The following is a 16,529-nucleotide window of genomic DNA, read 5'->3' as shown; positions in this document are numbered from 1 at the left end:
AGCTGTATTTACAATATGTTTTGTCTTTCTCATGCTGTCACTCCCCCTTGATTGTCTATTGTTTGCCTCCTTTCCACACGTTGTCACAACTCTGTCCTCTCCGTCTCAAGTGGTTTTGAGCCGGCAGCAGCGGCGGGTCCAGCTCATGCGGATCCGGCAGAGGGAAGAGAGGCTGAAAAAGGAGAAGGAGAACAAGAAGAAGAAAAAACGACAGAGCCAGAAGACCGGCCACAAGCAGAAGGCCCACACCCATCACCACCACCACCAGCAGTACCACCACCCGGCGGCATCCCACCCACATCACCAAACCCAGAGCTCCCAGCCGCCTAAAGTCCCTCCTCCGCCTCCTCAGACTGAACCTGGATACCACCGCAAGGCCAATCCGAAGAGACGCTTTGATGGAGACGTGTTGTCACCGGTAAGATGCAGTAGCTTCCTTATTCTTCGGAGGAAGTAAAATTGACATTCTGGGCGTCTACACTGCACATCATTAAATTTGAAACTTTTTTATGGTTAATTATGCTCTGTGCTGGGCTGCACAGTGATTGGTGGTTAGCAATGTTGCCTTGCAGCTAGAAGATCCCCAGATTCTAAATTGTCTGTAGGTGTGAATGTGAATACGATAGTTCGTCTCTTTGTGTAGCCCTGTGATACACTGGCGACCTGTCCAGTGTGTCCCCTGCCTTCTCCCTAAATCAGCTGGGATAGACTCCAGTCCTCCGTGACCCTACTGAGGATTAAGCGGTGTATAGAGAATGGATGGATGCTCTGTGCTCATTCAGTTTGACATAAAGTACTACATTAAAGTCCTAACTTTGCTTTAAGTACATCAATGTCTCATTAGCAGTGGAGGCTGAAGGGAGTCGCTGCTCCCAGCTGGGAAATGCTCCCACAAGTGGATATATCCTGAATGTCAAACTATTCCTGTACACTTGATGTACATTACTAGAAGCTTTAATGACTGTTCACTCTCATTACATCCCTGTATCTTCTGTCTGTCCACAGAGCTACATCCGGAGCTTCAGAGACAGACAGACTGACAGACGGGCGTACTCCCAGAGTCGAATGATGAGCCGCTCTCGGATGGCTGAACTCGACTACGACTGCGGCTCTCAAGTGCCCCTCACGGCCCCCTCTGGACCTCCAGTTCGTATCTGAGGCAGTGAATTGGACAAATCCACACACAGTCCAAGTCTACTTCAAAACTTCTAGTCACAGTGAAGGACAGAAAACCCAACCTTGCCGTGCCAACCCAATCAACTGCGTGGTAGCCCATCTGGAGCTCAGTACATCCCAAAGGTGGTTCGACCCACACTGATTTTCCTCCTAAGACCTGTTGTATTTATTTGTCCACTTACGTCTTGTTTTGCTCTTTTTGAACATCAAGATATCAGAACGGTGGATTTTCTTCGAGAAGGAGCAAGAAAAGTGGGTCATCACGTATTGTTTTTGGCTTTTCTGTTACTGTATTCACCCAAAGGACGCTGGAAAACTTGTCCTATGTGGAATTAAGTAAACTGCCTCTGCTGAACATTTGGTTTAAAACTTTTTTGGTTTGCTTCAAGTTATAAGAAGTAATTTCCTGTGGGAGTGCAGTAGGAGGGGAAAAAAATGTCAAAACCACTGCTCTCCACAGGAGTGCCACGCCATTTCAGATAAAAGTGCGTAACAGGACTTTCATGGAGTTGAGGTAAAACTACTTTTAATGAACTTTCACTGGTTTCTGCTTCGAAGGTAATTAGAGGAGGAAACTTTAAGGATTATGATATGAGGAAAATGACACATAAAGAACACAAAAAACACCCTGAAACTCAAAGGCAGCTCCTTATAGTTTTCTCCATGTGAAGCAAAATATTCCTGAAATCAGCATTTTACCTTCACTGAAGGCCTGTAAATCTGGACACGGCAGCACAACATTCAGAACGGGGACCAGTTTTCGGAGTGAACTGGATAAGCAGTTCACACCAAAGACAATTCTTTGCGTTACTTCTTAGGAATTAATGTGTCATTGCCTGTATTGTTGCCATTTTCCCAGGAGAATGTGCGTTACATCTTGTCACTTTTCCTTGTGTCCTTAATCGCCAACTGTTCCAAATGTGGGCCTGAGCAGGAGGCACATCCTTCCCCGCTTCTTTCCTCTTTCCGGTAAATTTAAAACGTTTGTGTAAGCTATGTAGTTCTACTTGTCGACATGTCTCTAAGTGCTCTCACGTCCCTCTTCTGCCTCTTATTCCCAAAACAATTTACCTTTGCAGGTTGTGTCAGCTGTTGAAATGTTCTCTTAAGGCACAAAGCTATCAAATACTGCCATACAGGAATTTGAGTGTTGTCATGAAATCTGTTTGACAGTTTGGAGAGGTCAACACACGACAGGGAAAATGGAAAAAAGAATAGTGTGTTTTAGTGTGTGTGAGAGTGGACATGTGAGCCCTGTGGCAAGTGATGGATTGTACCAACTGCTGGCCAAGGAGAGGGGGATCCATTGTGGTGTACGCAGAACATGCAATTTATTCCCTCTTTTTGAGCCAGTGTGGTACTCCAGTTAAAAATGTTGCTTCTATTAAGTCTGGACGAAATCTTAAATAAAAAAAAGGAGGAGTTTTAAAAAGAAGATGATCTCCTGTAACAGATGAGACGCTGAGAAGATGAAAGCATTTGCTAATGGCGCCCTCTAATGTTTACTGCTGGACCTTTTATTCCTGGAATTTCTCTGTGTGTTTACATGCATTTGTGTGTTAGTTGCTTTAAAATTCAAATGTGCTCCTTACATTGATATTGTTGTACTAAACATCCAGAAAGGAAAGGGAGTCTGTACAGGAGGTATTTTTAGTACAGTGCAGTTTAAAAAAAAAAAAAAACTCTATGGAACTGTGAACACCAATACTGCCAATGTTAGAATTCCCATAGAGGCAAAAATATTGCTACAAAAAGCAACAAATGAAAGATCCAATGGTATAAAAGTGAAGAAATGTTTGAAATCGCACACCAGAGTGGCTACTTGAATTGTGCGCTTTATGTGCTTTTTGTAGACTTTTATTTCTGAGGTTCAGACCAACAAAGTAGCGCTACTGTGCTTAAATACTAAAGTACCACTGAACAGTGGGTGATACTGGAATTAAGAAGGACTTGCAGCTCTTTGCAAATGGTGGTTCGATCATTTGCATCATAACCGTAACTGCATGAATCTTTCCAATGTGTCATTGTTGTCAAAGTTTACTTTATTGGTCCTGAGGTACATAAAACACTTGTAGAAATACATCTTCTCTTCTCTTCTCTTCTCTTCTCTTCTCTTCTCTTCTCTTCTCTTCTCTTCTCTTCTCTTCTCTTCTCTTCTCTTCTCTTCTCTTCTCTTCTCTTCTCTTCTCTTCAGTTTATCCAGATAAAGGGCTTGAAAAAGGCATTTGGCTCATTTCCCTCTTTCTGACATGTATTATGCTAAGTCACCTTCTGTCCTGCTGTATAGTGTTTTGCAGTAGTGGCTGTTCTGGTCTCCTTTTTTGTGTTTTTTAACTGTAGTGCAGTTCTAATGCCGCCAGTCTTTACTGGGAAATTAAATGTCAGTTCTAAACATTGGCCCCGCTCTTGCTTGTAATTTGGGGACAAACTGTAATAATTCTTTCACTGATTTTCTTTTTTATTTGCTTTGTCTTATTTCTAATATTTTCTGTGATTTGCCTGTCACTTCTTAATTATATGTCGGGGGAAACCTTTTGATTGTAGATATTGACCTGTAAATAGTTTTTAAATGTACAAATCGTTTGGCTTCATTCCCATGTTTACACCACGTATGTAATTTATGCAGCTGATTATTTTCTAATGGCCTAGCCCTGCTACATTGTGATGCTACTATAAGTCCGGTTGGTTTGATTTGGCTGGGTGGTTGATGCACTTTTTGTCCCGGTGTTTCAACAGCTGATGTTGAAAAGCGCTAAACTGAGCCTTGACTCTGATTCATCATTGTCCTGCCACCCACTCTAAATTTGTACAAATCATGTTATTATTATTGTTATTATTATTATTATTATTATTATTATTATTATTGAGCATGGATTTATATGGACCTAACATATGATAAACATTGTGATTCTACAATCCAATTGTCTTGTTGTTTCTACAGTTTCTTCATTTCATCTGTGTCATATTAAGAAGCACACACTTTACATAATAGGAACAATTCAGTGATCAAACTAACTTTTATTTTGAAATTTAGCACAGTATACAGTTAGAGACAAATGACCAAGCTGCTACAGTATATCAGCAGTTTTACATTTTCATATTTTCATATCTGATATATGTCATATATCTTTGTATATGTTTTTTTTAAAAAAGATGTCAGTCAGTAACATGCCAAGACACTGCACTATACACGTGATATGTAATGATATTTGTCAGTCAGAGAGCCTTGACAAGTTATTTTTTCTTACATATAAATGTTCGCATCAGCTTTGATTTTTTTATGTAGCCAGATATCAACCTCAGTAGTTCACTTTTAGTCAGGCTCTGCTGTGTATTGTGTGCATCTATATATAATATTTCTGCAAGTCTCAGCCATTCTAAAGAAATTCCAAGGACAACTATGATGCATGGAAAAAGTGAAGCGTCTCCTTGACCAGCTGAGTTCACCTTCGTGTGTTCTGACAGTAAAGGTTTCAGGCTACTGTTGTTTTGCAGCTTCATAACAAACTACAGTGCAGCAGTTATGTAACAAAAATGGTAAAACTTGTACACTGAATCTGAACAGTGCAACACTGCATCAAAATGTAAAGAATTTTTCTATCAAAAGCTTCAAACATCAGGATAAATGGAGTCATAAGCAGTGAATCGTCAGAGATCATTGAGGTAAGCTGACTTCATTCAAAAGAAATAGACTAGAGGAACACGCTGCCCTTTTCTGATGACCTATAATGACTGGGAGGCTGTCACCTTTCACAGACATTGCAAAGAAACAGTGGCGAGAACAGAAAGTTCTGGCCAACATGGAACCACTAATTACTGGAATAGCAGTTACATTCTGTCTGTCTGTGTTTCTCTGTTGCCCTGTGTAATTATCTTTCCCTAATTCCTCCTGTTGTGTCGTTTTCTGTGCATCTCTGAATAACCTTTTCAGTACACGTGTCTTCTCTTTTCTCCTCTGTACCACGATCGCCAGCTTGCTCTTTCATGCACGCTCATTTATTATCTGTATGTTTCTTTTCTTTCTCTCCCCTTCCATTTTTTTTAAAATCTCTGCTGACATTTTCAGTCCAGTGACTTCAGAAACAAAAAGCACAGACTGTAATTCTTGTTGCTGTGCTAGTCTGCTTTCCGCTGGAAGCAAAGCGCGACCAGGGACAGCTCATTAACGAGCCATTGTTCACTTTCAGTGTACCCAGATCTGCTCGGTTACTGATAATTTCAAAAGGGCTGCAACTCTTATTTTATGTCTGAAAGTGAGTTAAATGTTAGCCGAAGGGTGTTACGCCTGACTGCGGAAGGTGGTATCATTTTTGAAAAGCAAACACATCCCACATCAGATAATGAATGCAGTGGGTAGAAACAGTTCAGAAAGGAATCAGTGAAAAGGCATGTATGCAATCTGAGGAAAGCTAATGACTGGAGTTAAAGAAGCAGACTGTTTCACACAAGCAAACACCAAATCTGTGACAAGCTGTGATAATCAATGTCTTTATTTGAGATTTTTGTTCCAGAGCAGCACCATATCACGGTTACCCATACACATACAATCAAACACCCAGCACATGCTATAGAGCTCAAACTTCAAACATGACTGAGTTCCTTTTTCATTCGATGTCTGTGCTTCTGGCATTTTTTCAAGACCAACACGTCACCTTCCTTAAATCACTCCCGCAGATCGCCTCATCTTAATCGATCATATACGTGTACATTTGCACAAACAAATCTTGGAATATGTGCAGTTAAATTGACTCTTACAAAAGGATGTTTGGCCATGGTGTTGCAGACGCATTGATCTGTTTTGCAGCTTGCAAACGTTGTTCATTTAAAATGCAACTTTCGCCGCTGAAGTATTTTTGTAGACAAGATATAATAATCCTGATGTTTTTGAGAGAAGGAAAGTAACACAAATAAAGAAATAATGGAATGCCCTTTATTTAAAACCAGGCTAAAGGCACTGTGCCATCATACTGCATTTATCCTATAATGCAAGTTGTGCTAAATGTATACTGGTTGAATTTATTCATTTGTGTTTACATTTAGATCAGATGAAATGGTCAGTATTCTGTATTGAAAAACAGGCTCAGCTTATAAATCATTCTAGTAGTGGTAGGAAAATTGTGCACTGTTTATACTATTTATTTAATATTGCTTCTTCTTGTTTACATGATGTCTTGCTGGTGTTGTGTGGACTCACTGACGACCTGAGGAGAACAAAGAGAGATATCACAAAATGTCATGGAGGCAATAAATAAAATGCACAGTTTTTTTTTGCAGAGTTTTTGCTGACAATATGCGAGCAAATTTCCCATCGACAGTGAACAGCCTGATACTGATGCTACTGGTGTTCAACATTCAGTGCGGGTTGTTGCTCAAAGTGAAGTGCTGTGCAGGGACCAACTGTAGCGCTGACGGTGAAGCTGCTTGTTCAAGGAAACCGGTGTTGCAGAGTGTTGCAACTTTTTTTCAAAGTGTCTGTACAGGGTCAGTGCAAACTACAAGATTTGGAGTATAACTTTGGGAAGAGACTGGAAGCTGGAGACTGAAAAGCCTTTTGTCCCAAACATGAGACATAAAAATACAAGGGTGGGGGAATAACTCAAGAACAAAGGGAGAGTTTTGTTTTCAAATCTGGTAGTTTGCTTTCACCCGCTGATGTGAGCAGATGTTTAAAGGTGAGAATGGAACCAGACTTACACATTGGGCACTAGCGCCCTGGCTCATAGAATACTTCATCTGGGTAAGAATATAATGAAGGTGTTGAAAAAGCATTAATGTTACAACTTTTGAATTATTTTACAGTATGTTTGTCATATGATAGTTAGAGTGGCTGTGCGTAGACATCTCTATACATGAAATACGTGTGCGTATTTGTGTGTAGATTCATGTGTGAGTGTGTGTGTGAGTTCAGACCTCTCCATCGCGGGTCTCAATGGTCTTGATGAGAACAGTTTTCTTGGAGTGAACCTCTGATGAGCGCTGATGTTGGGACTCCGGACTGGTCTCTGTAAGACACACAATCACATATGCAGATCTTACACTATTTCCCACTTATATATTTAGCTTTTCTACAGCTACACTGAAGCAATTTAGTCTAAACACACTGATCTTAGCTTAATATTTCTGTGAGAAAGGTAATTAAACATGCCTTCCACATTAAGGAGACAGTCACACAGCAGTCTTATTTCCACTGAAGCAGTCACAAAACAAGTGGAGGCTTTGACAGGGATTAATTCCACATTTGGACTGTAAACGCATCAAATGGACAGCCAGAAATGTGTGATTATTGACGTGTGGCTTGTTGATGCTTCCCTCTGCGAATCAGTGAGCCATGGTGGTTTTTGATATGTCACATATCCCCACACAGTGGTCAAAATGTGTCACTGCAGATACGCCCCACGCAATACCCTCAAAATAACACCTACCATATACAGTCACAGGCTATAATTAGTCTTTTTTATCCCCTCAATGACTCATCTGGAATGTAAAATAGATTTTGTTAGGTGTGGAAGGAAGAAAAAGCACTAATTCTCCTACCTCTGAATCCAATGGAGGAGTAGGCAGACTGCATAGGCACATTGGTAGTGATCCTGAAGTAGAAGAAGCACAAAAATTTGCATTAAAAGATAGTGACAAGTATGACATAATATACAAATGGCCCAAAAATTCAAGCAGTTTCAGGACTGATACTGTCCTCTGTTGCATTCAAACACACAAACCTGCTCTCCTCTCCCTCCAGCAGCTTGCGGTAGGTGGCGATTTCAATATCGAGGGCCATCTTCACATTGAGGAGGTCCTGGTATTCCCTCAGGTGGCGGGCCATGTCGTCCTTTGAATCAATAAATAAAAGAATGATTGCTTGCAAACAGAAAATCAATGAAACAAAACCCCTGTTAAGTATTTACAAAATCCTAAACCCGGCATCAGCTTTAAGCTACTACTTCACAATAGGCTATCTATTGTGAAATATCACTGTAAAACATCTAAGCTCATTACCTTCATTTTAGCGATATCTTCCTCCAGCCTTGCAATTGTATCCTGGTAACCAGAAGCCTCGCGGCCCATGCGATCTTCCATATCTCTCATCTGGCGCAGCAGAGACTCGTTCTACAACAGAGAGACGAAGTTAGGGGAGGAAAAGATGAGTCTACACGCCTAAAATGGCATGAAAGCGATTGAAAGAGGGAGATCAGGGCTGTGTGCCTGAGCAGGAAATGTGCTTATGGTATGTCCAGAAAGAGGAAATGCCACAAAGCAGATAAGTGAACTGGATTAAAGTGAGATGAGGTGCAGCAAATACTCACGGTGCCTTTGAGTGAGTCGATCTCGCAGGTGTAGGACTGGATCTGGTGCCTGTACTCCATGGTGTCCTGCTTGGCCTGACGCAGGGCATCATTGTTCTTGTTCACGGCCTGGTTCAGATCAGACACCTGGTGAGAGAGAAGGTGAGGTTTTAACAAGGCAACGGCTAAAGCGGACCATCTGTGCGTGTTGGTTACGTGTGTGTTTACACTCTACCTTGGATTTGTACCAGTCCTCGGCCTCTGCAATGTTCTTGGCAGCGATGGCCTCGTACTGCATGCGGATGTCTCTCAGAGCAGCAGTCAGGTCGGGTTTGGACATGTCCATCTGGATCTGCACCTGAGTGTCCTGCATCTGGCTCTGCAGCTCACGGATCTCCTGCAAGAAGATGAGCGAACATTTGTTTTTAGGATTTGTAGAGAAAGAAGCAGCATGCAAAGTTCTTATTCAAGCCATGTCTGCTTTAATAATTAATGCCAAAACAATTGCAGTATAGCATAAACTAACATTGCATTGGAACTCTAAAATATCTCAAACACTGCAATAGAAAGTTTAGAATATAGTGCTACATTAATGACATTTACATACAGCAGAAATATAAAATGTCAAACTAAATATGCCTGGTAGTGCATTAATGCAACATTGAAGAAATATTAGCAACAAGCTAATTCAGCATTATAGGACTAGAATTTTTGAAGTTATGAAGGCTGCACTCAGCTGCCTTTTTGTCCAACCCAAAGATATATTTAGCTTTGCATCTGTTCACAGACACACACTCTTCTTCTCTACCACTCACAGCTGACAAACAGCTGACATGCTCCCTTCAACCAATCAGCAGTTCAGCATTTCTGAGAGGTCAAAGTTGAGCTAAAGAAGACAAAATGACGGGAAGGGAACTCAGCTGTGCCGACATATGCATGGCTCAGCGTCTCTTTTGATCTCAAATAAATGGGCACAAATGTTTCTGCCGCACGTATTGCTTCTGCCCTGCAAGAACTAATTCCGCATTTTGTTGCATTTCTTCATACGAAATGTGTTAATAGGCATATTAATTGTGTTTTAACATCAGCGGGTGTGTTCAAGTGTGAAATATCTGATCCTTTGAAGATTCACATGCCTACCGAGACTCAGATCTGATATTACAGCACGGCATATCATCTCACAGAGGTGTTATATGATGCAATGCACGCCATCCTAGTGACACACATACAGTAGACATAGTGGCCTCGTTGCAAGGAAGCCAAAAAAAATAAAAAGAGATGAGCAAACCTCCTCATGGATCTTCTTGAGGAAGGCAATCTCCTCTTGCAGACTCTCAATGCGTCTCTCCAGGTCCAGCCTGGCCAGAGTTGCACTGTCAACATCCTAAACACAGAAGCACAAAAAACATACGCTGACTCCCGGCTGTAAAGGTAGAAATATGCAGTGAGGCCAGAAAATTGAGAGAAGAACGGGCAAGGGAAAGTTACACAAGCAACCAAAGGGGAATGAGACTGAATGAAAGTTTCTGTTTACTTCAGGCTGTGAGGAGAAAATGACTGAGATATAAAGGAACGATTTTATGGAAATAGAAGACGTACGGCTCTGAAAGCAGACAGGTTGTTCTCAGCCTCTTCCTTCTGGTGAATCTCTTCTTGAAGCCTGGGAGAGTGACAGCAACATGCAAAGAGGAAAAGAGCAAAAAGAAAAGAGGAAAGTTGAAATAAAAGAGAATAAAGTCTGTGTTTCAGAGCATTGCTTCTTCCCCAGGGACCACTTAGTAGACAGCTAACCTAGTTACCACTTGCCATTCCTCCAGCCTCTCTGTTCTTTTTTAGCTAAACTTTTATTTGCACCCATATCCACATGTACACACACTTTGACACTTGCGTTTAGAGTCCTAAAGCTGTGGGGCAGCTGCTGTCACACTGTCAAGAGTCAGAAGGGTAACAGTGAGAAAGGAGCAGCGGCCCGTCCTTGGCTGGCGCTGTTTCTAGAATTAGCATTTCACTATGTGATTTGAACAACTGGAGAATGTGGAAGAAATGCGTTCGTGCAGTGCGTGCATTCTGCCTATAGATATCTTTGCAGATAACAAAGGAGGAGAGAGTGACTGGTTGCACTTTGTAGATTGTAATGACATCACGGTTCATGGAAATGTTCAGTAAAAATGCATCAGAGTGTGTGTGTCTGCATGGTAAATGTTTGCAGGCAGGAGGTCTATGCGTGTGTTTTGATCTCAGTGAGTGTAGCAGGTGCTTTGGCAGGGTTCACTCAGCGCTTCAGGCAATGGTTAAAAAGGCCTGATAAACAGAGAGAGAAGAGCGAGTGTGTGTGCTGCGTGTGCAAATTGGACGTTGTGTGTGTTTGGATATACGCTTTAATTTAAGTGCTGTTGCAGTGACAGAATTCTAAATTCACAGAGCTGACCTAGTAGCCACAAATAGACTATTCAGAGACACCCCCACATTAAAGCTCCCTCTATCTCTGTGTCTGCTCACTCTGAGTGTATTTGGTGGACTGTCTTTTACAATTTTAAAATCTTTATCCGCGTTTTACTCTTATTCCTTTGTGTGCTCTCTCACAGACGAGCGGGCTGTGCATATACATCTGTTCATTTTCATCTGTCTGCTTCTCTTACTGTCTGACTGCCTTCTGTCTGGCAGAAACTTTATCTGTCTCTGTCTTCACTTCACTGCTATGAGCCTGCAAATCTGTGTCTCTCTTCATTTTCCTCTGTTAAGTCTCTTGTGAATAAATTATAAAACACCTTTGTAAGAAGCTGCTGGACCGTAGCACTCACTCAAGTATGCCTGTTCTCAAATCTCCCCTTTGTTACTTTGTTGTTTCCCTATTCTCTAAAAGACGAGAGGCGTCCTGTGGAAATCAACAATCTGTCTTTGATGCCACTCGCTGGTGTTTTTGCTACTTTCATTGCAGAGATTAAACCCAATATTTCAAAGTCTACTCTTTTTAGCACTCTTCAGCTTTTCATATTTTTCCATTTTATCATCCTACAAAGTCCAATAATGTGCCTCTAATAATAATGGAGTCCAAGAGGTATTTAACCGCATACAGTATTTCTGTTGTACAATTTTAAGTTTGATTTATATTTTTTGTTTTATTCTTGAAATTCTCATCTGTTCTATGACACCAAACAGGTCAATTCTGAAGCATTTTACCTGACCAGGCTACTAAAATCTATTCAAGGGAAGAAATCAGTGATAGAGACATCACTTTTTCCTGGAGCTTGCTGTCTAAACTCATAGAGGTATTAGTTAGAAGGCAGTTCAAATTGCTTTTCTTTGACGGGTCACAAGTCAAAAAGGTTCTGGCCCTCTGATGATTCCAGTTATTTGAACTGATTGTAGAAGTGCAATGTGTCAGAGACCCTGTCAGAACTATTCAGCTGGCGTTCTGGTTAGTGTCTTGCTCACATCTAACAGATAAGATGTGTTCTCTGGAAACAATAAGACAGAAATCATTCTTTATTCAACCTTTTTTCATCACCACACACTGGCACAGTTCCATCCATCTAAGCTTACCTGAGCTTGAGTTTCTGCAGGTCATCAGCCAGGTTGTCTCTCTCCACTTCCACTCTGGCACGCTGGTTGGAGATGGCCTCAATCTGCCTCCTCAGCTCCCTCATCTCCTCCTCATACATCTCAGCCACGCGGCCGGGCCCCTCGCGGCCCCTCAGCTTCTCGATCTCCACCGTCAGCGCCGCATTCTGCTGCTCCAGGAAACGCACCTTCTCGATGTAGCTGGCGAAGCGGTCGTTGAGGTGCTGGAGCTCGGCCTTCTCATTGGTCCTTGTGTTGAGGAAGTCCTGGTTCATGGCATCGGCCAGGTTGAAGTCGAGTTTCTCACCAGCATAGGAGCGCACAGCTGTGGAGGAGCCAAACCCTGCTCCCCCGGCACCAGAGGACACCCTGTAGCTGGAGAAGGAGGGAATACCGGTGCTCTTGACCTCGTAGACCCTGGAGGCCATATGGCTGGAAGAGGAGCTGCTGCGGCCTCCCCCGACAGAGGAGAACAGGGAAGACATTGGGGATGCTCCAACGCCAGAGCCGAAGGTGCGGCGGTACGAGGAGGCAGACTGAGCTGAGGAGGAGTAGGACTTGCTCATGGCTGGTTGACTGGTCAGTTGGCTTATGGTTAGGATGGAGCCGCTTGAGCTGCTGAGACCCAACTGTCCCACTGGGCAACTGGGAAGGAAACTAAGTGAAGAAATGCCAGGCACTGAGTGCAACTATTTGTAGATTTACCACACCCACTCCTACCCCCAACCCCTCCTCTACGGCCTCCCTCTATCTCCATTCACCCAGTCTCTACTCCCACTTTTCCACCCCTCCGCTGCCTTGCAACCCTGTTTGCCCTTTAGTGACACCTCCGACAACATTTTAAATCAGATTTTAGGATTTACCATTGGGTTAGGATTTCAGCATTTAGAGTTCTTCCACTGCCATCCTGTCGCCTTAGGGCTTGCTCTGGGGGGGGGTTCAAACATATGGATTCTGTAATGTGTCTTGAGACAATTTGACTGTAATTGGCGCTATATAAATAAAACTGAATTGAATTGAATTGAATCCTACAGATGGCATTCATCTATCCGTCATGAAACTGGAAATAAGCGTTCATAGTGATTTATTTGAGAAACTGTACAAGTGAAAATTAGATGCTCCTTGGCTACTTTAACACAAATATGCTAGCCACTGCATTTACAAATACAGTATGCTGATGATTTCAGAGCCAAGATTCTGCTGTTTTAGTAGTTTTTTCAATGTTTCAATCTACTGTATAGGAACTGGACTTATCAACTTTAAAAAAATTACATTGAAGCTGCATTAACAGCATTTGGTGTAAATCCAACTATCTGACTATTGCTTCAAATACATTTTTATAATCAGTTTACTGCAGTCTACGCATATGTCACCCATTTGGTTAAAGGCCTTCACCCTGTTCAGTCAATCATCTTTAATCCAGCCTTTCTTTTCTTCTCATACCTCCCCCCTGGTTGCGCCTGTTGCCAGCCCTTGATTCAGCTGTCGATGGGGTTTAGTTTCAGCTGCATGAAAGACAGACTTCTGTATGTGTGTGTGTGTGTTCAGGATGGTTACATGACTGAGTGAATGAGAGAGTGAGTCAGCCAGCCAGCGTCTGCATTTGTTTGCAGGAACTCTAACGTGGGAAGTTGCTACAGAGACAGCATAGACTTGTTTCAGAAACACTACACACATCCTCAGGGACGAGTGAGTCATTACTGAGTTTACTTCAGCATAAATTTGATGTAACTTCATTTAGTTGAAATAGCCAAACTTAACCCATAAGAACCCACGGTGACACCAGTGTAACAAGCACTTTGAGTGCCCCAGTCTCTTCCTTGTAAAGCTTTATGTCTGATCATTAAGTCCTTTAAGGAAAAATGGGTCTGGGTTCTTATGGGTTAATTCGGTAGAATGCGGTTAAAAAAATTGTTTTAATAAAGGCACTCACATATTTCTGTTACCACCCAAAAGTCGAAGTCAAAACCTTATAATATATTAATTTCATCTCTAAACATGAAAAGCATATGTTTAGCAGCTTCTTAATCCTGCATGTCAGAATTTATTATATACAGTGTTTGATTTACTATCCCACCGTAGCTATAGAATTACAAAAGAGTTATGTGTTTTTCCTTGGTTATATAAGAAGCAGCATAGTGGGACTAATACAGCCACTGCCAGGAAGGTCGCACACTCGACTTTGTCATTAGAGCTCTTCACTGGACACCACGAGTGGGTGGACAAATCTGTGCATGTTAGCCACGCACTGCCTACTTATATGCATTGCTGGGACACACAAGCCCCTACATCTCTATCCATCTTCATAATATCCACTCATAAAGCTGTTATTACTAGCATAGTTACGAGGGGCCTAGTAATATATTAGTAGACATAACAGACTGCGTTTCTGATAGTGAGTCCAATACTTTGCTCCATTTTAGCAAAACTAAATATTATTTGTCAGATTTCTCACTCCAGGCAGCAAGAATGTAACTACTTAAGCAAATTTTGTGGCGGCACAGGACATATGTTGCAGTCAAGCAAGTGTTAAGGAAGAAGTCTCCCAGAAATGAATGTATGCAATTGTAAGTGCAGATGCATACTGCTACAAGGATGCGTGTTTACCTGTGTGTGTGTGTGTGTGTGTGTGTGTGAGAGAGAAGGAAAACGAGAGAGTATTTGAATGAGTGCTGCTGGTCTATAACAGACATGGCCTATCTCAGACATGCAGGCCTGCAGCTAAAAGCAGGTCCAGACTTGTGAGGCATCTCTGCCCTGCCTCGTGCCATAACTGCAGGATCGGCTGTGTGTTAATGTGCTAAAACTTATGTAATTGATGATTACTCTAGTTCTGTTAAATGCAAAATATTCATCTGAGAGCCACCCACCAAAGAATGACTATGCTTTCATTTGAATGGGCCGTCACTGCTAGAGTAAAGATTGGGGATTTTATTTTTACATAATATGTTATAAAATAAGATTCCCAGCTCTTTAACACTTCAGAGTGGCATTAAATGAAAAAAAAAAAACGGTGCTGATGTATGGGTACGAGCGTCTGTACATGTAGGTGTTGGGGCTGGGGGAGTCATTGTGTGTGGTCATGCAGATATTTGCGTTTCACAGAGCACTGTGCATGTCAGCTGCTAGTGGTGTCAGCTCTATTTTTAGATTTCCCGACTGAAATGCACTGGGCAGACGATAAACCTTGCCATCTTCGATAACAAAAAATGTAAAAATAATGCAATGTGTCGACTTTTACTGACACACTCTGGGATAAATATCGTTGCATTCAAATATTGATTGTCAAAAAGATTCGACTTAAATTTTCATTACACGTGTCAGTCGAAGTCAGGTCATTTTATAGCTAATAAGAGCCACTGACTATATAGAAAGATGGACAAACTCTCAGTGACGTCACTCATAGGTTTCTTGAGGAGTGGTTTTGAAGCTCTGCGTGGTGGCTCCAGCTGTCACCATTTTGGCAGGGACTGACTCCATCTAAACCCTAGATAATTTAAAAAAGAGCAGACAAAGGAGTGAGTGGAGTTGAGGCAGGTCATGTAAAGATCTCTGAGTCATGGCGTGTCTAATGATGATACTCATGGGTCATTCAACTATTACAAAATAAACAGGTGAGTTGTATAAATATTCTGCCCCCATACAGTTGTCATGAACAGGAAAGTTACCCATAAAGACTAAAATTATTTTCTGTTCCAGGCTGTAAAAATGCTTATTTCTGCAGTAAAGTTGGACATTTAACAGTGGGGTCAATAGTGATCGATTCACTTTTGGAGCCAGCCCATAGACTGTATATATAGTGGACGTAGCATCTGGCTCCAGAATTGAAGCCAACCCGGAAGTGTCAAAAACTTGCAATATCACGCCGTCCGCTAGGGTTGGCTCCAAAAAGCTTTTGCTCCATAGACCCCAATTCATTTTTGGAAAAAATAAAATTTGATAGATTGATTTTCTACAGCTCAGGATTTTTTCCCGTTAGTTTTCATGGTCAAAATGAGAGATCAGGTGGCCGATCTTAAAATAAATCAATACTGAATTTTAAATAAATCGTTAAAGTTGGCGGAGCCAGGGGGCGTGGTTTCACTTGATAGACAGCAACAGAAGCCTGTGCGGTAAAACGTGGGCGGGATAAGAGAGTCCTCAGCCAATCCTGGCCCTAGTTGCTCTCCGGTCCAGTCTGTTTGATGACGCTTTTTACGTCACTGGCTCCAAAAAATCCAAAACAGCGACCAGGAAGTAGCAAAATCCGGGCTTCATTTTCTCGGCGTTGAAACCAACGGGTGACGTCACGGTTAGTTTACGCCTGAGCCAGCCTTAAGTGGTCATTTAAGGAACTGCAGTTTTGGCAGTTTTGGCAATAGTTTGATTTTCAGCCCAAGAGGTTGAGTAGCAAAGTCACTGTTAAACATGCTGCCACTGTAGAGTGACTTTTATGTGTGTCAGTTTTCTAATTTGAGGTGATGTGCTTCTTTTATTTTTTCCCAAAGAGTTTATGTTTAGTAGTATTGTGGG

The 16,529-nt window shown here is 41.9% G+C and overlaps 2 protein-coding genes across 3 annotated transcripts in view; one reads left to right on the top strand and one right to left on the bottom strand.

Annotated features, from left to right (window-relative positions):
- Positions 1-4,097, top strand: part of tmem198a (transmembrane protein 198a) — a 42,139-nt gene extending 38,042 nt beyond the window's left edge. For both annotated transcript variants that reach the window (XM_022190269.2, XM_022190268.2), the window contains 2 exons: positions 111-418; positions 1,006-4,097. In XM_022190269.2, the coding sequence (XP_022045961.1) occupies positions 111-418; positions 1,006-1,158 (461 nt within the window). In that variant the 3' untranslated portion in view covers positions 1,159-4,097. The remainder of the gene's footprint in view (positions 1-110; positions 419-1,005) is intronic.
- A 1,551-nt stretch (positions 4,098-5,648) lies between these two features.
- Positions 5,649-12,707, bottom strand: desma (desmin a). The gene is made up of 10 exons (XM_022187425.2): positions 12,000-12,707; positions 10,056-10,116; positions 9,745-9,840; positions 8,692-8,853; positions 8,478-8,603; positions 8,170-8,280; positions 7,893-8,002; positions 7,711-7,763; positions 7,087-7,178; positions 5,649-6,377 (listed from the first exon to the last, which is right to left on the bottom strand). The coding sequence occupies exons 1-10, from the start codon at positions 12,581-12,583 to the stop codon at positions 6,336-6,338; spliced, it is 1,437 nt and encodes a 478-aa protein (XP_022043117.1). The 5' UTR covers positions 12,584-12,707; the 3' UTR covers positions 5,649-6,335.
- Positions 12,708-16,529: the final 3,822 nt, after the last annotated feature.

The sequence above is a fragment of the Acanthochromis polyacanthus genome, chromosome 14 (genome assembly GCF_021347895.1).
Source record: "Acanthochromis polyacanthus isolate Apoly-LR-REF ecotype Palm Island chromosome 14, KAUST_Apoly_ChrSc, whole genome shotgun sequence".
Taxonomy (NCBI): domain Eukaryota; kingdom Metazoa; phylum Chordata; class Actinopteri; family Pomacentridae; genus Acanthochromis; species Acanthochromis polyacanthus.
Note: the sequence above shows the minus strand (reverse complement) of the source record. Positions and strands in the feature narration are given on the sequence as shown.

Bases quoted from the DNA above. Each gene is read 5' to 3' on its own strand.
- desma (XM_022187425.2), bottom strand. From the start codon at position 12,583: ATGAGCAAGTCCTACTCCTCCTCAGCTCAGTCTGCCTCCTCGTACCGC. The intron at 9,841-10,055 runs GTACGTCTTCTA...TTCTGTGTTTAG, and splicing joins ACCTGTCTGCTTTCAGAGCC to GATGTTGACAGTGCAACTCT. The intron at 8,003-8,169 runs GTAATGAGCTTA...ATTGATTCAAAG, and splicing joins AAGATATCGCTAAAATGAAG to GACGACATGGCCCGCCACCT.